The sequence below is a fragment of the Odocoileus virginianus genome, chromosome 16 (assembly GCF_023699985.2).
Source record: "Odocoileus virginianus isolate 20LAN1187 ecotype Illinois chromosome 16, Ovbor_1.2, whole genome shotgun sequence".
Lineage (NCBI taxonomy): Eukaryota > Metazoa > Chordata > Mammalia > Artiodactyla > Cervidae > Odocoileus > Odocoileus virginianus.
Window position 1 is genome coordinate 53,968,735 of NC_069689.1, and position 23,000 is coordinate 53,991,734.

At 44.0% G+C, this 23,000-nt stretch overlaps 1 protein-coding gene across 1 annotated transcript in view; it reads left to right on the forward strand.

The window, feature by feature from the left end:
* AGBL1 (AGBL carboxypeptidase 1) overlaps nt 1-23,000 on the forward strand; it is a 595,368-nt gene that overhangs the window by 79,914 nt on the left and 492,454 nt on the right. The window contains exons 6-8 of the mRNA XM_070477529.1: nt 8,820-9,018; nt 20,750-20,915; nt 22,551-22,618. Coding sequence (XP_070333630.1) covers nt 8,820-9,018; nt 20,750-20,915; nt 22,551-22,618 — 433 coding nt within the window. The remainder of the gene's footprint in view (nt 1-8,819; nt 9,019-20,749; nt 20,916-22,550; nt 22,619-23,000) is intronic.

Below are 23,000 nucleotides of genomic sequence, written 5' to 3' on the forward strand. Positions count from 1 at the left end.
ATACAAAACAGTGTAATCTCTGCAAACCAGCATCAGAGCTTTGGGGATAACAATGTGGGTTGTCAGCTTTGGAGGCAGATGGGGGATTCCATTTGAATTCTCCATATGCCATTTACAAGCTCTCAGGACTTAAATAAGTTATCTAACTTCTCTCAGCCTCTGTCTTCATTTTTAGAGGAGGCAAATAATGCTTATCTTCAAGCATTTCCATGAGACAAATGAGATGATCATGTAAGCTGATTAGGCCAATGCTGAGCACATAGGGAACATTCAGTAAATAAATACTCAGTAATTTAAACTGGTGTTAAAGGGGCAAAAGAGGCAGCTTTTGTTCATATACAGGACTTAAAAGTCTTGGTAAAAGTCTGCTTTGTCCAGAAACATCTTCTAAATTGACTCCATGAAAAGACTGCTAAAAGTGTCTGTTGGTTGTAGTTAAGGTCATCGTTATCTTGTATAGTAACATCTCGAAAAGGGGAGATCTAGGGTGAGATATTACACAGTGTGAGTTCTGTGGTTCCAACTCGATCGTTCCATATGGGGTCTTGATGAAGATCAGGCAGTGTTTGTGATGCAATTGCTCAGGGCTGGGGGATCCAGGGAGGTGAGGGTTTGGAAGCAAACCCTGGGGAGGAAGGTTTGTTTGATGAGTCCAGCGAGTGGTCTTCTCTCCTGAAAAGAGGACCACCGTCCTGAAAAGGACTAGCTGAATTGTCAATGGTTCATATAAATGACTTTTCAGGAAGTTCCTGAAACAAAAGGAAATCAAGCTGTTTAGTAAAGCTATTTAGTCTACCTGAGCAAGAGTTTCTTGGGAGTGTGATGTCCTACTATGCTGTGTGGTTGAAGATGATTTCTGTTCTCAAGAATGATGGGGGCCTGTAATTCTGGTGTGTGGTCTTACTCATCTATGTGCATATCGAAAGCAAGGATGAGTTATTGAACAGTTAACCATTATGAATCAAGAAGATCTCACAGCACTAACCAGTCTTCTAAAGAACCTTTAGTAATAGGACCCATCTGGGGTACATTTTGCCAGAGAGGAAACTATTTATAGTTCCTTAAAATCTACATTATGGACATGGTAAGGGGTCCTGGGATAACCCTGGGAAATGATCCTCAGCATGTCTTTTGGGGTGTCTAAGGCAGTTATGGAAAAGAGGTGTCCATTTGGGGTAAGAAGCCAATTATACTACATGGAGATTGAAGGACTTTGGTTATCAATTTTACTTCTTTTGAAACTTTTGCTTGGGCTATTCTCACTGGTGAAATGTCTGTGAAGTTTGAATGGAATCTGTATGGGGAAAGGGTTTTTGTTTGAGCACATCCTTTTGAGCTTTTATTGAGCACATACTTGGTTCCAGGGGCTGCACTATGAGTTCATTCTTTATAAAGAACTTGTAAGGCTGATGCTGTCATTGTTTCTTTTTTATCTTGCTTTAATATTTGCAGATAGTAAAAATGTAGTCCAGAGTGGCTTAGTAACTTACCCAAGGTTACACAGCTGGTACATAGTAAAGCCAAAATACAGATCCGCAGCTATGTGACCCTGGTGCTCCTATTCTTGCATGAGGCTGTCTAAAGGAATGTGTTCATGTCCTGAGCATTTGGCAGTTTGCTGTCCAAAATTACAGAGGGCCAGTTGGAATAGTAAATTGTAGTTGTAGTTCAGTTGCTCAGTCGTGTCTGACTCTGTGACACCATGGACTGCAGCACGCCAGGCTTCCCTGCCCTTCACCATCTTCCGGAGCTTGCTCAAACTCATGTCTTTTGAGTCGGTGATGCCATCCAACCATCTCATCCTCTGTCATCCCCTTCTCCTCCTGCCTTCACTCTTTCCCAGCATCAGGGTCTTTTCCAATGAGTCAGCTCTTCACCTCAGGTGGAGCAAAGTATTGGAATATTAAATAGATAATGCTTATCATGAGTATGGGCTTCCCAGGTGGGTTCAGATGGTAAAGAATCCATCTGCAATGCAGGAAACCTGGGTTAGATCCCTGGGTCAGGAAGATCCCCTGGAAGAGGGCATGGCAACCCACTCCACTGTTCTTGCCTGGAGAATCCCATGGACAGAGGAGCCTGACAGGCTACAGTCCACTGGGTTGCAAAGAATAGGACATGACTGAAGCGATTTAGCACACTGAGTGCTTATTACATTCCAGGCATTGGGCTATCTACTTTATATATATTATCTCATTTAAATTTCTCAACAATTCTCAAGGAAGAGATTGTTATTAGGTTTCTTTCTTTTTTTTTTTTTTTAAGTCTTACTGGTGAGAGCTGTCAAGTAAGATGGTCTAAGTCACAAAGTTGGAAAGCAGTGGAGGTCACGGCCGTGTGCATGGTCTCCATAAAGAGAGCTGAAGGGTCTGCCCAGCAAGGCAGTGAGGAGTACACAACGATGGTTAAGATGAGTTTGGAGTTCGGCACTAATTCGTGTGTCTCATTCCTAGACCTGTGGCTGTGAAAGCATGCAGTTCATTCCTCTACGGCCGATTCCCACTTTTCCTCCATTTTGAGCCATCGCTTTTCCCTAAAGGGGTGATAAAATTCTCAGATACGGTGAACAAAGAGCATCCATGGAAATCTCCCCTGGTTTTGCCAAATAACAGTAGTAGAGTGCTGAGCTGCTTGCAGGTATAATAATCTGGCTCATCAGGCACTTACTTCTCTACCAGCCTGTCCTGGCATGGAGATCCCCCATGAGAAATCCAGGTTTTGAGTCTTAAAGGTTTCTGGGCTTTCTTGTTAAAAGACAAACATCTTTATAGAGATGATCACGGTCTCAAATACCTTCAGGGGTGAGATAGATAATTCACTTTTGAAAGGGATGGGGTAAGACCAAAAAGGTGCATTGGTTGCTATGGCAACCTGGGGACTGCTTGTCCTGCCCACAAACATTTAGGACGTGGCGTATAGTCTATGGACTTCCTGTCAAAGAGTAACCTATCTTTTTCCTCTTGTTAAGGTTCATTGTAGATGACATGGAGAATAAAAACTACAGAGAAGTGTAAATTGAAGCTAAAAAATCCACAGCAAATTGAATCATCAATATCTTCCTCCCTCATAAGTACTATGTATATCTTGGCATATTCGCTTCCTTTTTTGTTTTTTGTTTTTTTCCCCTGAGTATAAAAATCTGTTGCATCATTGAGGTGTGTACTAAAGAAAACATTTGAACTTCTATGAAGAAATGAGGAGCAAAAATAAGATTGTGAGACCACATTTTAGACTGAGAATTAGCTACAGATAAGACTTCAGGAGGATAAAACCTGGAGAGGTAGGTAGAAATAGTAAAACTTAAGAGAGTTAACTGGAGGTGATGACCAGGATGTGGGCTTGCCACAGAAAAACTGGCCAGGGAAGACTTTCAGCAGGAGCCCACCAAGGAGTGGCTGATGGAGACAGGAGACATAACACCTTTGGATGAAGTAGGAGTTGGGTGCTCTGTTGCTCAGTTGTGTCTGACTCTCTGTGACTCCATAGATTGTAGCTCGCTAGGCTCCTCGGTCTTGTCTGAGGATTCTCCGGGCAAGAATACTGGAGTGGGTTGCCATTCCCTCCTCCAGGGGATCTTCCTGACTCAGGGGATCGAACCCACAGCTCCTGTATTGGCAGGCAGATTCTCTACCTCTGAGCCACCAGGGAAGCCCTAGGAATTGAGGATGAGCTGTTAAATTAAAGGTTCTCAGCAGTCCTCTCTGCCCACCCACTCCACTCCATCCTCCAATCAGCTTAAGATAAACCAATCCATTTCAGAAATTAAAAAAAAAAATACAGAACAGGAACTTTTTTCCCAAGAAAATCTTAGGAGGAAGCCATTTATATAAACAGGCTAAAGTGCAGCTTGTCAGTTTTAAAGGGGGTTGGAGGATCCTCACCTGCCCGCCCCCAAACCCTGAGCTCGCCCAAAACAGCGTATGAAAGCCCACATCTTCTCCTTGCTATCTGGCCTCCCCAGGAGAAGCACTGTCTTCCCCCTAAACCTTCTGGAACTCCTGGAAACTGCTGATTCCAGCCACCTTCATTTCATTCTTTGGGTCCTCTCTGCGTTGGTTCAGCTTGATGACTCTCCTCTTGGCCAGGTTTTAGATGCATATTGACTTTTGCAAAGCTCCCAAGCCATCCCCAGAGAAAGACTGGCTGATTTAGGGTTGGGGGTGGGGGAGAGGTGTAGCTGTTTTCGATGTTAGTAAACATGACAGCTTGCTGAAGATTAGCAGGAAACCATGAATAAAATCATGGGGATTTGATAAGGGATTTTTCTAGCAGATAATTAAAGATTTTTTCCCCCCATATCTCCCTCCCCCTCCCCACAAAGCCAGAGATGAAGGTCATGAGGATAACACATTGTTCGTCTCATACCTTTAAACCAGATGAGACAGAAATCCTTAACCTCCTACTGCCACGGGGCCTCTGTGCACTGTTTTTTGCCATTCTGTCATCTTCTTAGCAGGCGATACTTTGCTTTAATGCCTCCTACTTAATCCTCAATTTTCTTTTAAACAGCAGATATTGGCTAGGCTGGAACCTCATTTAGGCAGTAAAGAACTCTAGTGCTTTGTGGCCATGATCAGCCGAGAAGAGAAATACTTTTGATACAAAAGAATAATTCATTAAAAGAGGTAATGAAGGTGATTTAAACTGTCCACCACAAATACATCACAGAGTGAGTAAAGCTCATTGCTCTCAGTTCAGGGTCATGGCTAAATGAAATGTTGTGAAAAGTGGAAAAAAAAAAAAAAAACAAAACAAAAAACTGCACAAATGGGTCAAATAATCTCAGTGGGGCTCAGTCAAGCCTGACAGTTTAGAATTTGACAAACAAGCTGGATAAAAGGAGAATTCTATTAACATTATGAGAAAACCCTTCTGGAATAAAACACAATTTCTATGTCATTTTCTTTTTTACTCATGGGCATTTACATGGTCTTAGGGAAAAATCTGACTCGGGGCTGAAACTTTGCTTTTCCAATTACAGCCCAAGGGATCTTTCCCTCTCACACTCGGCCAGAAGCATAGATTGTCTATAAACCAGTGTAAACAGTATGGATAATGCAGACATGTAGTCTTGAGAGCACAGAGCTGCAAGATAAAAGATATGGGCCCTTGTGCCTGAGAGTCAGCTGGTTAGAGTTCTACAGGGCACCTAGTTGACAAGGGCAGAGAGAACCGCAATCCAGAGAGGATCTACCCATCCTCTAAGTAGGTCTGAACTAATCCACAAGTAGTTGGTTGTCTGCCAACCCTGTAGGGTGAGGAGTTTAACATGAAAACTGGAGTATGTGTGCTGTTGAGAGAAGTATCTTAGACCGTTCTCCCCCCTTTGTTTCTTCAAAGAGAATTTAAGCTGTATCTTGAGGAGACTTCCCTGGTGATTCAGTGATTAAGAACCTGCCTTGCAATGTGTGGGACATGGGTTCGATCCCTGGTTGAGGAACTAAGATCCCACACGCTGTAGGGTAACTAAGCCTCAACTACTGAGTCTGCTGCAACAATTAATCTGAAGTGCCACTACTAAGACGTTACTTTGCCAAATAAATAAATGCTAAGCCACTTCAGTTGTATCCTACTCTTTGCTGCTGCTGCTGCTAAGGCAATTTAGTTGTGTCCAACTCTTCGTGACCCCATGGACTGCAGCCTACCAGGTGCCTCCATCCATGGGATTTTCCAGGCAAGAGTACTGGAGTGGGTTGCCATTGCCTTCTCCGATCCTACTCTTTGCGATCCAATGAACTATAGCCCGCCAGGCTCCTCTGTCCATGGGATTCTCCAGGCAAGAGTATTGAAGTGGGTTTCCACACCCTTCTCCAGGGGATCTTCCCAACCCAGGGATCAAACCTGTGTCTCTTCCATCTCCTGCATTGGCAGGCAGGTTCTTTACCACTAGTGCCACCTGGGAAGCCAAATAAATAAATAATATTTAAAAAATAGATAAAAGACCATATCTTGGGAAAATGAAGAAACCAGACATCAATCAGAGTGGTCTTACGGGAGGCCTCAGGTAGAGTCATTCAACTAACAACATGTACACACTTGCTATATTTCCATTTTAAACATAGCTTCAAGTGTGTACGTTGAATAACTCCACTATACAGCGATACTGTACAGCACACAGAAATCTGCTCATGTTATGTGGCAGCCTGGATGGGAGGGGAGTTCGGGGGAGAATGGATACATGTGTATGTATGGAGGAGTCCTTTTGCTATGTACCTAAAACTGTCATAACATTGGTAATTTTCTATATTCCAATGTAAAAAATTAAAGAAACTGTAGTTGTGGTGTGGAAGAGGGGAAAGGCACTGTAAGATCATACTATTACAGCTCCCTGAAGGATGTAAGGAAGCCCCATCCTCACATCCCTGCTGGGTCGACTTCTAGCCTCTGTCTGGGTATTTTTGGTGCCAGGTTGCTCATCACCATATGAGTCCAGTCTCTTGTTGGGTGGCTTGACTCTAAGAAATTGCTTTCCCAGATGGAGCCAACCCCTTGATGATATATAAACTGGCTTCCAGTCTCTTTCGGGAAAACACACATCTGTTACACACGACAGCCTTCCCGACATTATGTCTCTCACTCAGGGTCCTTTCCTTTTCATTTGGATTGAGCCTTATAGTTTGCTCAAATAACCATATCCCAAGTCCACTGAGACTGAAGAAAAAGGAATGGAAATCTGGTGAATCTCTTTCTCCTTTCTTCTCTCTCCTCCACCCTCAATTATCCTTTTTCTGAACTATTTGAGAATAAGTTATAGACATGCACAATTGTGGATTTCCTTAAAGCAAGAATATTCACTTACCTAAGCATAGCTTATCAAAATCCAATGATATACATTTACATAATATCTGAGTCGTTCATGACTGAGTGACTGAACTGAACTGAACTGATATGTGGGTGCATGCTCAGTCACTCAGCTGTGCCCCACTCTTTGCAATCCCATGGACTATAGCCAACCAAGCTCCTCTGTCCATGGGATTTTCCCATCAAGAACATTGGAATGGGTTGCTTTCTCCTTCCCCAGGGATCCTTCCCCAGGGGATCTTGCCGACCAGGGGTCAAACCCAGGTCTCCTGCACTGCAGGTGAGTTCTTTACCTCTGAACCACCTGAGAAGAAACAGTGTGTAAGGAAGTGTGCTAGTGGCTCAGTCTTTGTGACCTCGTGGACTCCCAACAGGCGCTCTGTCCGTGAGATTCTCCAGGAAGGAATACTGGAGTGGGGAGCCATTCCCTTCTCCAGGGCATCTTTCTGACCCAGAACTGAACCCAGGTCTCCTGCGTTGCAGGCAGATTCTTAACCATGGAGCCAGCAGGAAAGCAACACTAGGTTAATCTAAACACTTTATTCAGATTTCACCAACTGCTTCACTAATGCCTTATGTAAGAAAAGAAAAAAAAAATTATTTTTGGTCCAGGGACTAAATTATAATTGTATATTGTACTTACATGCCATATCTTTAAAAAATTATTGAAGTATAGTTGCTTTGCTATTGTGTTATATTGTGTTAGTTTCTGCTGTTCAGTAATATGAATCTGCTATTGTTGTTCAGTTGCTCAGTCACATCCGACTCTTTGCAAACCCGTGGACTGTAGCACGCCAGGCCTCCCTGTCCATCACCATCTCCCAGAGCTTGCTCAAGCTCATGTCCATTGAGTCAGTGATGCCATCCAACCATCTCATCCTCTCTCGTCCCCTTCTTCTGTCCTCAGTCCTCCACTAGCATCAGGGTCTTTTCCAATGAGTTGGCTCTTTGCATCAGGTGGTGAAACTATTAAAGATTAAGCTTCAGCTTAAGTCCTTCCAATGTATATTCAGGGTTGATTTCCTTTAGGATTGACTGGTTTGATCTCCTTACAGTCCAAGGGACTCTCAAGAGTCTTCTCCAACACCACAGTTCAAAAGCATCAATTCTTCAACAGTCAACCTTCTTTATGATCCAATTCTCACATCCATACATGAATACTGGAAAAACTCATAGCTTTGAGTAGATGGGCCTTTGTTGGCAAAGTAATATCTCTGCTTTTAAATATGCTGTCTCTGTTGATCATAGCTTTCCTTCCAAGGAGGAAGCGTCTTTTAATTTTATGGTGGCAGTCACTATCTGCAGTGATTTTGGAGCCCAAGAAAATAAAGTCTATCACTGTTTCCATTGTTTCCCCATCTATTTGCCATGAAGTGATGGGACTGGATGCCATGATCTTAGTTTTCTGAATATTGAGTTTTATTCTGCTACATGTATACATATATCCCTGTGTCATGCCTTTTTGGTCTTTGTTAGCTGAATCCCTTGATCTTTTTTTTTTTTTTTTTGGCCTTTTACTACTTTGACATTTTTGAAAAGTGTAGATCAGATATGTACGGCATATCCCCCATTTTGGGTTTGCTGATTTTTCTCGTGGTTATGTTCAGGTTATGCATTTTGGTTCAGGAATACCATAGTAGTAAAGCTCAAGCGATGCTGTGTCTTTCTCAGGACATCTTGTCTGACGTTGTTGACCCTGGTCACTTGATTAAGCTGATATCTGCCACTGGATACCAGTTTATACATTGGAAAATTAGTGTCATCCTTTTATGGTTAATTAGTATTTTCTGGGAGGGGACAATCTCTTAGAGGAGGACATGGCAACTTAAGACAGTATTCTTGCCTGGAGAATCCCGTGGACAGAGGAGCCTGGTGAGCTATAGGCCATGGGGTTGCAAAGAGTCTGACATAACTAAGAGGATTTAGCATGCACACGCACTGGGGCATCCTCAGGGGGTTGTACGCAAGAGAGCCTTTGACTGATGTTGTGTTTTCCCATTGGTTTCAGAGTCTAACAGCCGCAGAGCAGTGAACAGAGGCTACGTCCTCAGTTTGCTCAGGCTGCATCAGGATTGGCACAGCCACGACACGGCCAATTCCTTCATTCTGATCCGCTGGGCACTTCTGCTCTGCCTCAAGCGTATTGCCAAGCTCCGGTCGGGCAGGGAGGCCTTCCTGGCAGCTCAGGGCATGGAGATCCTTTTCAGCACCATACAGGTAATCTGCACGGGGACTGCCTCTGTAGTTGGATGGCATCTGAAGGATGTCATTTAGGACTCACCCTTCACAGAGCTGGGAAATCTCAGTATGTTTCTTGCTTCTTGCTCTGGGCAGATATTCTGGACTCAAATCCTCATTCCTTCACTCACTCGTGTATTGATTGACTCACTTATTTAATACATATTCATTGGGTACACCTGGGTTGAGAAGATCCCCTGGCAGAGGGTGTGGCAACCCATTTCAGTATTCTTGCCTGGAGAATCCCATGGACAGAGGAGCCCAACACGCTACAGTCCATGGGCTCGCACAGAATTGGACACGACGTGACTGAGCACGCACGCACAGGGGGTCCACACTGCGTGCCGGGATCCAGAGCGTTGCTGTTTTGTTATTGGGGTACAGTTGCTTTACAGTGTTAGTTTCTGCTGCACGACGAAGTAAATCAGCCACGTGTGTGCATATGTCCCCTTCCTCCTGAGCCTCCCTCTCATCCCCACATTCCATTCATCTAGGTTATTACAGAGCACCGAGCCCAGCTCCCTGTGCTATTCAGCAGATCCTCTCCAGCAATCTACGCATGGCAGAGCACATACTTCAATCCTAATCTCCCGATTCATCCCCATCCCATGCACATCTGTTCTCTGCATCTCCATCTCTATTCCTGCCCTGCAAATAGGTTCATCCGTACCATTTTTCTAGACTCCACATGCATGCATTAGTGCTGATTTTAAAGCTAGAGAACCTGGCTTTAGATCTCACATCTCGTGCCTATTGCTGTGCAGTGACTCAATCTCTCTGGGTTTCAGCCTTCTTCCTCTTTAAAAAAAAAATGAAAGTGATAAAATCTAGGTTTTCTACATGGCCTGGATAAGTTAACCTAGACACATCTCTTTTAGCAGGGTATTTGCCATGACTTCACTGCTTTATGAGCGCGAGTGTTTATTGGAATAGTGATTAGTTATTGGGACCTCACGGTGGATGTGATAGACAAGATCCCTGACCTTTGGGGGCAAATGTTCCAGCAAAGAGTCAGACATAAGGAAGCAAATAATTCAGTCTGGAAGGTAATTTCATATTGCTCTGTGGGATCAATAGAGGAAGGGCAGAGGTCCACAGTGACTCCTGCGTGGGCAGAGAGAAGGTCTTCTCTTGGAGAGGTCAGGTCTTTGAGTCGGTGACACCTAAGCTGAGACTTGAGTTATTGAGGGAGCCGGTCATGCCAAGTTTAAGAGGAAGAACATCCCAAGCAAAGGGAGTAGCACCTACAAAAGCTGTCACTGATCTGTGCCCTAGTGGAATATGTGTTGAGGGTTTCCTGGATTTCAACCAAAGAATACATTCCTTAATTTCACTTGATTAGGGCTAATGTAAGCACCATCGTGGGTTTCCCTGGTGACTCAGATGGTAAAGAATCTGCCTGCAATGCAGGAGACCTGGGTTTGATCCCTAGGTCGGGAAGATCCCCTTGAGAAGGGACTGTCAACCCACTCCAATATTCTTGCCTGGAGAATCCCATGGACAGAGGACCCTGGTGGCCTGCAGTCCATGGGTCGCAAAGAGTCGGACTGGACTGAGTGGCTAACACACACGCAGGCACCATCATGCAAGGCTGCCTATGTGTCCTCCATGGATTATGTGAGGGCCTCCCAAGCACCCATCGTCTGTTCACCCACCCTCTGTTGGGGCCAAAGCAGCCGTGTTTCACACACATTATGTTCCTTTCCGTCTTCTTATTTGGACTTCCCTGGTGACTCAGTGGTAAAGAGTCTGTCTGCCAATGCAGGAGAAATGGGGTTCGATCCCTGTATCTGGACGATTCCCTGGAGAAGGAAATGGCAACCTGCTCCAGTATTTTGCCTGGGAAATTTCATGGGCAGAGGAGTCCGGCAGGCCACAGTCCATGGTGTCAAAAAAGAGTCTGACACAACTTAGCGACTAAACAATGCTTGAAAAGTGAAAATAAAAGTCACTCAGTGGTGTCAAATTCTTTGCAACCCCATGGACTATACGGTCCATGGAAGTGCTCTAGGCCAGAATACTGGAGTAGGTAGCTGTTCCCTTCCCAACTCAGGGATCAAACCCAGGCCTCCCGCATTGCAGGCAGATTCTTTACCAGCTGAGCCACCAGGGAACCCCACGAATACTGGATTGGGTAGCTGTTCCCTTCTCCAGCGGATCTTCCCAACCCAGGAATCAAAGTGGAGTCTCCTGTGTTGCAGGCAGATTCTTTACCAGCTAAGCTTCCAGGGAAGCCTAAACAATGCTTAATGTCTTCATATTAGTCTCTGCACTCCTTTCATTGGTCTCATTGCTTCTCTCTGGACACCTTCCAATTTCTCTCCACCTAAGTACATCTGGGGTAATGAAGCAGTTAACCAGAGTGCCGTTTTCCAACCATGGTATCCATAGACTCTAAACATTTTTTAAAAGCTTTCTCCCCTCTAAACAATAACATAATATTGTGCTGCAAGCCAATATCTGATTTTCTGTCTGCTATCACCTCTGGGTTTCTCTCCATCATTATAGTTTTCAGAGCTTCTCGGTCATGAAATAGCTACCTTTTCCATTCTGTCCCTCTGGATGAGGAAATGCTCTGAATTTTTCCAAGTTGCACCATACTTTGTGTTCCTCAAATCCCGAATTTCTCCCAGCGCTTGTGAAACTGCCCCCTGCTTTGCTGATCTCTCACAGCCCCCTACTCCGGCTTGGGTGCTGCAGCCAGCAGCTCTGCCCCTTCCCTCTGTATTTTTGACTGTTTCTCATATCTGTGTGTTTTTTTTTAAAATAGCCAAAGAGCAGAAAAGAGAGATGTTGATCCCAGAGGTACAGGTCTTTGACACGGAGAGGGTGGAGAAGATGCGAAGTGAAGCCCAGGCATAAAAGCGGCTGTGAGCCTAGGAGCAGGCTTCTAGAAGCAGTTCCTCAGCAGGTCGATAAAGACCTCAACTGCCCAATTAAGCAAATTTACAACGAGCTCCCAGCCTTCAATTACTGTTGGGACTGGAAGCAGAATGTGAGGGAGGCAGACTCTGCACTTGGTGGCCAGGTTTCTCTTGCCTGCAGAACCTCCCAGCACCTGGACTGTGGGCTCTGAGCACAGATGTTTTTGCAGCTGTGCTAGAGTTGGGGCTTCACATCTATCCTCTCCCCTCTCCTGCCAGAGAAGGCACGGGAACTGCAGGATGGCCAACGTGGAAACCTTGGATCTGGGGATGTCATTTTGGCCACTATTGCATATTATGCTGCTGCCGCTGCAGCTGATGGTGATAACACTGAAAATGCAGGAGAAGAAGAGGAAGAAGAAGAAAATGAAGGAAGAGATGGAAGAGGCAGGGGGGAGGAAATTTGTGTTGAATGCTTACTATAGCCCAAGACTGGCATAGCAGCTTATGCAGACTTTCTGATTTCAATATTTTTAAAGGATTTGGTGGCTCAGATAGTAAAGAATCTGCCTGCAATGCGGGAGACCCACGTTTGATCCCTGGGGTGGGAAGATCCCCCAGAGAAAGGAATGTTAACCCACTCCAGTATTCTTGCTTGGAAAATTCCATGGACAGAGGAGCCTGATGGGCCGCAGTCCATGGGATCGTAAAGACTCAGACATGACTGAGCAACTAACACTACCTACCTAAAGGATTTGAAATTGATGATTTTTAAAATTGAATTATAATTGCTGTACAATGTTATGTTAGTTTCCCCCTCCCTCTTGAGCCTCCCTCCCACCCTTCCCATCCCATCCCACCCCTCTAGGTCATCACAGAGACTGAGATGAACTCCCTGAGCTATACAGTAACTTCCCACTAGCTAGCTGTTTTGTGCATGTTAGTGTATATATGATGGTCTTACTCAAGAGCCCAAGCTTCTGTAAAATGCACCAGAGGTTCTCCAAGTTGACTGTGATCAAAGCCGCTATATGGTGGCAAGGTCCCTATCCTTGGAGCTTCTGATTCAGTAGATCTGGGATGGAGCCTATTTAACAAGTTCCTAAGTGATGCTGCTGCTTCTGGACTGGGGATCACACTTGGAGAACCGCTGTCCTGTACCATTTTTATTGGTGTTTGTGGTGTCATTACAAGTCTACTAGGCGTGAAAGTGACTGAGAAAGAACTGTTTTTGAGTCCTTCCCACAGTTCCTGCCCATCATAGTGTTCTTCACTTGGCTGCTGAGGTCACTGCTTGCCATGTTTCTCTCTCAATAACCCCACCTCTTTGTTTCCTGGGTCCTGCATCCTTGCACAGATTCTCTGAGCATCCTTTAAATGTTCAGAGGATCACATTGTCCATAATGCAGGGAGGCTGTGTGTAACGTAATGGAATCTTACTGGAACTTTGCACAAGAAAGGAGAAAGAATGCTGACCATTTGGATGTAAGGTTAAAACAGAACCCCCACTAGGATGCCCTGAAATAGTTTGAGATAGTTACCAATTTGGAGAAATGGATAATTGCAGATGGAATAAATTTGTATGAGATAATCAGATAAAGGGGCCACTCACTCTTTGGAGCCAGAACAGCTTCTGAGACCTAAAACATTGCTACGATTGGTTGTTTGGAAACTTAATCATATGTCATAATCACCCAGAGTGCTCGTTTATGTGCAGATAACTGGACTCCACTCCCAGAGTTTCTCATTAGATCTGAGTTGAGGGACAAGATTCTGCATTTCTCATAAGTATTCAGGTGATGTTAAAGCTGCTGGTCTGGGGCCCTTACTTTGAGAACCACAAGAGTAAGCCATGATAGCCTTTTTAAAAATTGCAGCACTATTTACAGTAGCCAGGACATGGAAGCAACCTAAATGTCCATCAAGAGAGAAATGGATAAAGAAGATGTGGTACATATTTACAATGGAATATTGTTGTTGTTGTTGTTTAGTTGCTAAGTCATGTCCGACTGTTTGCTACTCCCTGGACTGTAGCACACCGGGCCTCCCTGTCCCTCATCACCTCCTGGAGATTGCCCGAGTTTATGTTCATTGTATACCTGATGCCATCCAGTCATCTCATTCTCTGAGGCTATCTTCTCCTTTGGCCCTCAATCTTTCCCAGCATCAGGGACTTTTCCAATGAAAAGTCTGTTCACATCAGATGACTGAAATACTGGAGCTTAAGCTTCAGCATTAGTCCTTCCAGTGAATATTCAGGGTTGATCTTTCTTACCATTGACTGGTTTGATCTCCCTGATGTCCAAGGGACTTTCAGGAGTCTTCTCCAGCAGCACAGTTCAAAGGCATCTGTTCTTTGGTGTTCTGCCTTCTTTACGGTCCAGCTCTCACAGCCATACATGACCACTGGGCAGACCATAATCTTGACTATATGGACCTTTGTTGACAGAGTAATGTCTCTGCTTTACTCAGCCATGAAAAGGAATGAAATTGTTCATTTGCAGAGACAAGGATGGACCTAGAAATTGTCATACAGAGTGAAGTAAGTCAGAAAGGGAAAAACAAATACTGTGCATTAACACATACATGTGGAATCTAGAAAAAAAAATGTTACATGTGTGTGTCCTTAGTCGCTCATTCATGTCCAGCTCTTTGTGACCACATGGAATGTTGCTGCCAGTCTCCTCTGTCCATAGCATTTTCCAGGCAAGAATAATGGATCTAGTTGCCATTTCTTACTCCATGGCATCTTCCTGACCCAGGAATCGAACCGGGTCTCCTCCTTGGCAGGTGGAATCTTTACCACTGCACCATCTGGAAAGCCAAAAAAATACTATAGATGAACTTATTCGTGAAGCAGAAATAGAGAAACAGACACAGAGAACAGATATATGAATTCCAAGAGGGGAAAGCAGGGCTAGGATGAACTAGGAGACTGGGATTCACATATATACACTACTGTATTTAAAATAGATAACTGCTGAGAACCTACTGTATAGCACAGGGAACTCTGCTTAACACACCGTCGTGATCTGAATGGGCAGAAAGAAGAGATACACGTATATGTGGGGCTTTCTCGGTGGCTCAATGGTAAAAAATACATCTGCAATGCAGGAGATATTGGTTTAATCCCTAGGTTGGGAAGATCCCCTGGAGAAGAAAATGGCAACCCACTCCAGTGTTCTTGCTTGGGAAATTACATGGTCAGAGGAGCCTGGCAGGCTACAGTCCATAGGGTCGCAGAAGAATTGGACACGATTTAGCGACTAAACAGCAATATATATGTATGGCTGATACACTTTATTATACAGCAGAAACTAACATAACATTGTAAAGCAACTATACTCCAATAGAATTAATTGAAAGTGTAAAGGCAGCAGGTGGGATGCCAGAGTGGAAATGGCCAAGCTCTGCAGAGGAAGGAGAGTTCTGTTTGGTCTTGGCTGACCAGAGAAGGCTTTGAGAAGGAAGTCATGGCCAGAACACCTTGAGAAACTTGGTTTGTGCTTGAAAGTGCAAGGGAGCCAGCCAGGAGGTACAGAGGGGATAGGAATGCAGTGTCCAACTTGAGAAACCACTAAGACATTTTGGAGAGTCAGGCAAGAGGAAAGACCTAGGCAAGGATGAGCCAGAAAGTCCTAACCCAAAGGTTTTTCTATGTAAGACAAGCCTGAATTGAAGCTTCTGGGCTTTAGAATTTGCCAATTATGTTTGGAAAGTTTCTAGAGAGGGAGGAAGGAGAGGGACCACTCTAAGCCTGGTGTGAAAGAGCGATCCTCAGAGCCTGAAATCTGAATGACAGGAAAGTGAAGGTCTGACCGTGAGGGCTCCAGAGTGAGGATAAAAAAGGCGAACGGGCCGTCCCTCAGGTGCTGGGGTTGTGGGTAGGGCAGAAGCATGGGGAGGAGGAGAGGAAAGAAGTGAGGTGAAGCTGGAGACATAGGCAGGACCAGAGTGTCTGGAGCACCCTGAACCATGATAAAAAATACATCTTATTCCATCAGATTAAATACATTAAATATAAATTAAACACATTAAAAATAAAAATACATATTATTTCCATCAGATTTTAAGCAGGTACAGAGAAGGGGAAAAGACAGATTTGGAGAGTTTGGGAAGACCAGATCATGTAGAACCTTCTAGACCATGGAAAGGAATTCAGATTTCATTTCTCTCAGATGTGAAGCAGGGGAGTGACTTAATAGGATTTATGCTTAATTTTTTTTTTTTTTAAATTAGGGACTTCCATGTTGGTCTAGTGGCTGACTCCAAGCTTCTAATGCAGAGGGCCTGGGTTCGATCCCTTGTCAGGGAACTAGATCCCACGTGTCTCAACTAAGAAACAAATAAATAAAAATAAATAAGCATTTTTAAAAAATTTAAAAAAAATTAATTGTGGTAAAAGTCATTTAACATGAAGTTGACCATCTTAGCCAGTTTTCAGCGTATAGTCCCGTAGTGTTGAGTACCTTACACTCTTGTATAACCAATCTCCAAAGCTCATTTCATGCTGCAAAACTGAAACTCTACTTCCTTTCAAACTGATTTCAACTTGTCAAGGATCATGCTGGCTGCCACTGCCGAGGAGTATCCCAGGGCGTGAGAGGAGGAGGAGTTAGGAGGGAAGCAGAGAAATCAGACCATGAGCGTCGAGGCAGGAGATGCTGATGGCTTTGGCTGGTGAGAAGCAGTTGTTATTTAGTCACTAAGTCTGCTTGTGACCCTATGAACTATAGTGCACCAGGCTCCTCTGTCCATGGGATTTCCAACAGGCAAGAATACTGGAGTGGGTTTCCGTCTCCTTCTCCAGGGGATCTTCCCAACCCAGGCATCGAACCTGTGCCTCCTGCATTGCAGGTGCTTTCATTACCAATGAACCACCATGGAAGCCCAGTGAAAAGCAGATCTGGAGCTTAAACCCAGGGCCGTTTCTTCCTTGAGCGCCTCTTTCACTAGAACATCTCATTTTGTTATTGTGAGGATTGTTTCTAGGACTCCACCGTGAGTTAGCAGTGGTCTCCTAAGATCTTTTCAGATTCTTATGAGATTTTATGAACCTAATGATGCCTCCTGGCATCCTCCTAGCTCACTTACCGAGTGTTTACTATTAGGCACTCATCTTACGTATAACTCATTTAATTCAGACACAGTCTTATGAGAGAGGTTCTGAAAGTATCTCCTCTTTACAGATAAGGAAGCTGTAAAGAGAATTTGTATGTAGTAACTTACCAGGATTCCAGGATGCACAGTTAGTCATCATCAGCCCAGGATTTTTTTTTTTCCCCCAACATTTAACTTTTTATTTTATGTTAGTGTATAGCCAGTTAACAATGTTGTGGTAGTTTTAGGTGAATAGCCGTACATATACATGTATCCATTCTCTCCCAAATTCCTGTCCCATCCAGGTTGGCACATAACATTGAACAGAGTTCCCTGTGCTCTACAATAGATCCTTGTTGGTGATCCATTTTGAATATAGCAGTGAGTACATGGTCTTCCCAAACTCTCTAGCTATCCCTTACTTCCCCCCCGCCCCCGCCGCCCCGGGCCACTGTAAGTTCATTCTCTAAGTCTGTGAGCCTCTTTCTGTTTGGTAAATAAGTTCATTTGTATCATTTCTTTTTAGATTCCACATGTAAGGGATGTCATACAATATTTCTCCTTCTCTGACTTACTTCACTCAGTATGATACTCTCTAGGTCCATCCATGTGGCTGCAAGTGGCATTATTTCATTCTGTTTATGGCTGAGAAGTACTCCATTGGGCACATGCACCACATCTTCTTTATCCATTCCTCCGTTGATGGGCATTTAGGTTACCTCCATGTCTTGGCTATTGTAAAGAGTGCTGCAGTGAACACTGGGGTGCAGTCAAGGATCCGAATTCAGGTGACCTTGCTCTGATCTGAGCTGTGTGCTATACGCTATTTCACTTACGTCTTATGAAAGTAAGATCTTTATCATCCCACAGCTGACTCAATGATATTAAACGTGAGTTGAATGTCTTAAGCATTCTTGTATTTCATCATCTTTTTCAAGTAGCAGGTGGATGATTTGGAGTTATGGGAAGAGTGAGCCTATAGATGTCACCTTTGCCCCAGTTCTGAGATATTTGTCCACAGAGATCCTATATCTTGGAGTCTTATCATCTGATTGTACACAACACAAGCACCTACCCTGCATTGGAAGGAGCCAAAGGGTGCATGCCCACTTAAATTTTGTGTCCTGAGCCCTTTCTTGCCTCACCTGGGTCTTGATCATGATGCATTAAGACTAGGAAAATGTTGGCGAAGGATCTGCTGCTGCTGCTGCTGCTAAGTCGCTTCAGTTGTGTCTGACTCTGTGCGACCCCATAGACGGCAGCTCACCAGGCTCCTCTGTCCCTGGGATTCTCCAGGCAAGAATACTGGAGTGGGTTGCCACCTAGGCATTTCTATTATAATAACTTGGACTCAAGGATCATCTTTATTTTTTTAATTAATTTTTATTGGAGTATGGTTGCATTTGGAGTAGGAAATGGTAACCCTCTCCAGGGTTCTTGCCTGGAAAATACCATGGATGGAGGAGCCTGGCTGGTTACAGTCCCTGAGGTCGCAAAGAGTTGGACACAGCTGAGCACTCATGCACATATTCCTTTGCAGTCTTGTGTTCCTTTCTGCCATGCAGCAAGTGAGTCAGCCACACGCTCACATACAGCCCTTCTCTTCTGGTTTCCTTCTCATTTAGGTCACCTGGTGCGCGGAGTAGAGCTTCCTTAGCTTCACAGTAGGTTCTCGTTAGTTGTCTATCCTATACATAGTATCAGTCCCAGGATCACCTTCAAATTCATAAATGTTTTCTCCAGAGTAGAGCAGACACCAAATATAACATTATCCCTAATGTCTAGGTTTCTGAAGACATAATCACCCAAAGTCAGTTCATGGCATGGTGTAACCCAGCAGGACACTTGGACTCGACTCCATCCTTTCACTTGCTTTTCACCTGCACCATCCCACAGCAACTAAAACACTGTTTCCATCAGCAGCAGTGATACCACTGACGTCATAGACAGACCTGGCTTCCAGAGCGCTGGCAGGTTTGAGCAAGTTCCCTGGCCTGGACTTGGCTCCATACCTCCTAAAGTTGTAACTCAGAGCGTTACCTCTGATCACATCCACCTCACTCACCTCTCTTCATTGTCCACATTCAGTTCCCTCTTTTTCCAATCCTTGTACTTTTCACCAAGCACTTGAAACTACTTGAGCAGTCCCAGTGATGGGGTGGGCTTCTTGGGTAACTCAGATGGTAAAGGATCCACCTGCAGTGCAGGAGACCTGGGCTCGATCCCTGGGTTGGGAAGATCCCCTGGAGAAGGGAAAGGCTACCCACTCCAGTATTCTGGCCTGGAGAAGTCCATGGACAGAGGAGCCTGGTGGGCTGCAGTCGCAAAGAGTCAGACATGACTGAGTAACTAAGTCTTACTTTTGGTGGCGAAATAGCCTCAACTAATTTATTTTCCATGGAAAGTGTTTCCTGTTGTTGGTTCAGGTTACCTGACTGGTATTATTTGAGCACATTGAAGAGAGATAGCATTCTTTTTTCTTTTTGATGTGGACCAATTTTAAAGTCTTTACTGAGTTTGTTACAATATTGATTTCGTTGCTTTTATGTTTTTGTTTTTTGATTGCAAAGCATGTGGGATCTTAGCTCTCTGACCAGGGACTGAACCCACATCTCCTGCATTGGAAGGTGAAGTCTTACCCATTGGACCACTAGGGAAGTCCCAGTCATTCTTGATTGTATTAAGAAATTTATGTTTTGAAAGTTGGCTTACTTTTATTTTACTCTGAAGTCATTTGGGTAGCTTAAATTCATGGCTTAAATTTTATTAACTTTTTTCCCTCCATGTTCTTTCCTGTGGGGCTTCCTATAATGTGGGCCTGAAGGTACCATGCAGGGCATATTGTAGACAGTCCCTGCCCTGTGGCATATTCTAAAGCATCCTCCATATCTCCTGCTATGACTTATTGGCCTCAGAGCTTACTAGGGTTCCTTTAAGAATGTCACACTGGAGGCTTTCATTAATCAACTCTCTGTACCAAATCAGGAGACAAAATGTTACTAAGAGACTGAAGAAAATGGTCATGCTTTTGCCAAAGAGATCCTGACCACTCCCAACTCCCTTTCTCTCTCTCAGTTTAGTATACTTGTTCTTACATTTCTTACAGCGCCTGAAAAGCAGAATCTTGTCATGTTCCATCAGTATCAAAATGTTACCTCTTGCAAACTCAAATTTTCTTTGCTTTGTGTAGCTACCAAGAGGGATCGACACTGTGGGCTTTGAGAAGAAGCATGCTATTTAATTCAGGTGCTTGGGATTCTCTTAATCTTTCTTCTGATTTCATATTTTACATCTTCCTTGATATTTTCCCCTCAGATAATAGCTGAAAGAGAACAGTAAAACTTCTATCAGTTCAGCTGCTCATTCTCTAATTTAGGGGATAATTCACAGTGACACATGGATGGTTGAAGGAAGATGTCATTTCCTTTCCTTCCATCAGCTCTTCTAGACAATAACTTACCTTAGGTGCAGCCTCCCTTGAAAATCTTTCAAGTCTATTTTCAAATTAAATTCACCCCAGTAATATATGAGCTGTAAAAGAGAAATAAAAATGTAGATGATAGACTGGACCAAAGCAGATTCTACATTAGACAAAATGCTACATTAGAATGTTCAGATTAGATGGTATACCTTAAAGATATTTACTGTGCATTTAGGTTGTGTGTAGTTCATTACCTAAAATACCATTATAGCAAAGGGGCTCTGGACAAGATGGTGGTGTCTTATAGGATATTCTCTTTGTTTAGAACTGCCTGGATGACCAAAGTCTGGAGCCTGTCATCTCCATTGTTCTTCAGATCCTGAGACAATGCTACCCTAAGAGTCCACTTCCCTTGGTCACAACCAGCAGCACTTATTCTTTTCCAGTTCCTGGGATCATCACCTCCAAAACTCCATGTGTTCTAACTGAAGGTAAATATGTGGATATACAGATCTTCCTGTGGCTCAGTGCTAAAGAGTCCACCTGCCAATGCAGGAGATGCATGTATGATCCCTGGGTTGGGAAGATCCCCTGGAGGAGGAAATGGCAACCCACTCCAGTGTTCTTGCCTGGAGAATCCCTTCGACAGAGAAGTCTGGCAGGCTGCAGTTCATGAGGTCACAAAGAGTCAGACACAAGAGTCAGACACAACTGAGTGACTAAGCACATACACAATGTGTGGGTAGTTGTTCTGTACTCATTTTGCTCATAGCTATAAGCTTTATGATGAATTTTTGCATTTGGATAATATTTCAGAGGAATGTGGATGAAAGAATCAGTTTTTTTTTTTTACAGATTAACCATGATTATCTAATAAGCTAATTAGAGAGATGAATGAAAAGGCAAATTTTTCATAGCACCACGCTCATTAATTTTGTCCTTTATTATTAACTGTTGCCAGTTTGCATCACTGACTTGATGGACATGAGTTTGAGCAAGCTCCAGGAGTTGGTGATGAACGGAGAAGCTTGGTGTGCTGCAGTTCATGGGGTCTCAAAGGGTTGGACACAACTGAGAAACTGAACTGAACTGAACTGAACTGATGGAATGACTGTGTAGTCATCTCACCTGATTAAAAAGAAAATCTATTTCCAGTCCCATGATGGAGTCCCTCAACTGTGCAGACTGGTTCTAGAATGAATTTGCCCTAAGGATGGAATTGAAATTAAACTTTTGCTATTTACTACCCCCACAGTACAGGAGAAGGCAATGGCGCCCCACTACAATACTCTTGCCTGGAAAATCCCATGGACGGAGGAGCCTGGTAGGCTGCAGTCCATGGGGTTGCTAAGAGTCGGACACGACTTCACTTTCACTTTCACCCCACAGTAGTCATGTTAGAATACTTGACAGTGTGGTTGTCCAATGTCCAAGGAGATTTTGTTGTCAGAAGATTCTAGTGCTTTTCAACTTTGTCCTTTTTTCAGGGAACAGATTTTCTGTAGGCATCATCTTGTCGCAATGACACTGGATGCTTTCTTTGGACTTTTGTTTTAAATAAGTTCCTTCATACTAAAATTAGGGAGTCAATCAAAGTGCTGTCAACATTACAGCAGCTTTGATACGTATGTGATCACTAAACTCGGGCAATGTGAGTTGCATAACTACTTCTAAATCAGGTGGAGGAATCCAGAATGGTCCACGTGCCTGCTAAGTTGCTCAGTCCTGTCCAAATCTTTGTGACCCCATGAACTATAGCCCGCAAAGCTCCTTTTTCCATGGGATTCTCCAGGCAAGAATACTGGAGTGGGTTGCCATTTTCTCCTCCAGGGGATCTTCCCAACTCAGGGACTGAACCTGCGTCTCCTGCATTGCAGGCATATACTTTACGGCTTGAGCCATCTGGGGAGCCATGTGTCATTTTATTCTGCACTCATTTTGCATTCAGCGTGAGGCAGCACCTTAGACTTCATGAGATAGTGCTCTTGTGTGCCTATATTTGCACAAATTACACATTCAATAATTGAGGTTTGTGCACTTAATAATAGCCTCCTAGTTGTGAGAAAAAGTACTAACCATTGTGTTCTAAGAATCCCAACCCACCTCTGTTTTTTTTCCCCACTTAGAAGATTATGAAGATGATGGTGAGGAAGAAGAGGACAAAGACTCAGATTCTGAAGATGTGAAAGAGGAAGTAGGTACACTTGCCCTTGATTCAAATGATCAATTCTCAAACAATTCTCAAAGGAAAATGCCCTTTTCTATGCTCAGCTGAACCCACAGTAAATTGTAAGGACATACTTTTATGCTTCCCTGGTAGCTCAGCTGGTGAAGAATCTGCCTGCAATGCAGGAGACCCTGGTTCGATTCCTCGGTCAGGACGATCTCCTGGAGAAGGGATAGGCTTCCCACTCCAGTGTTCTTGGACTTCCCTGGTGGCTGAGCTGGTAAAGAATCCACCTGCAATGCAGGAGACCTGAGTCAGTCCTGGGGTTGGGAAGATCCCCTGGAAAGGGGAATGGCTACCCACTCCAGTGTTCTAGCCTGGATGAGTGACTTTCACATTGTGCTTCTAC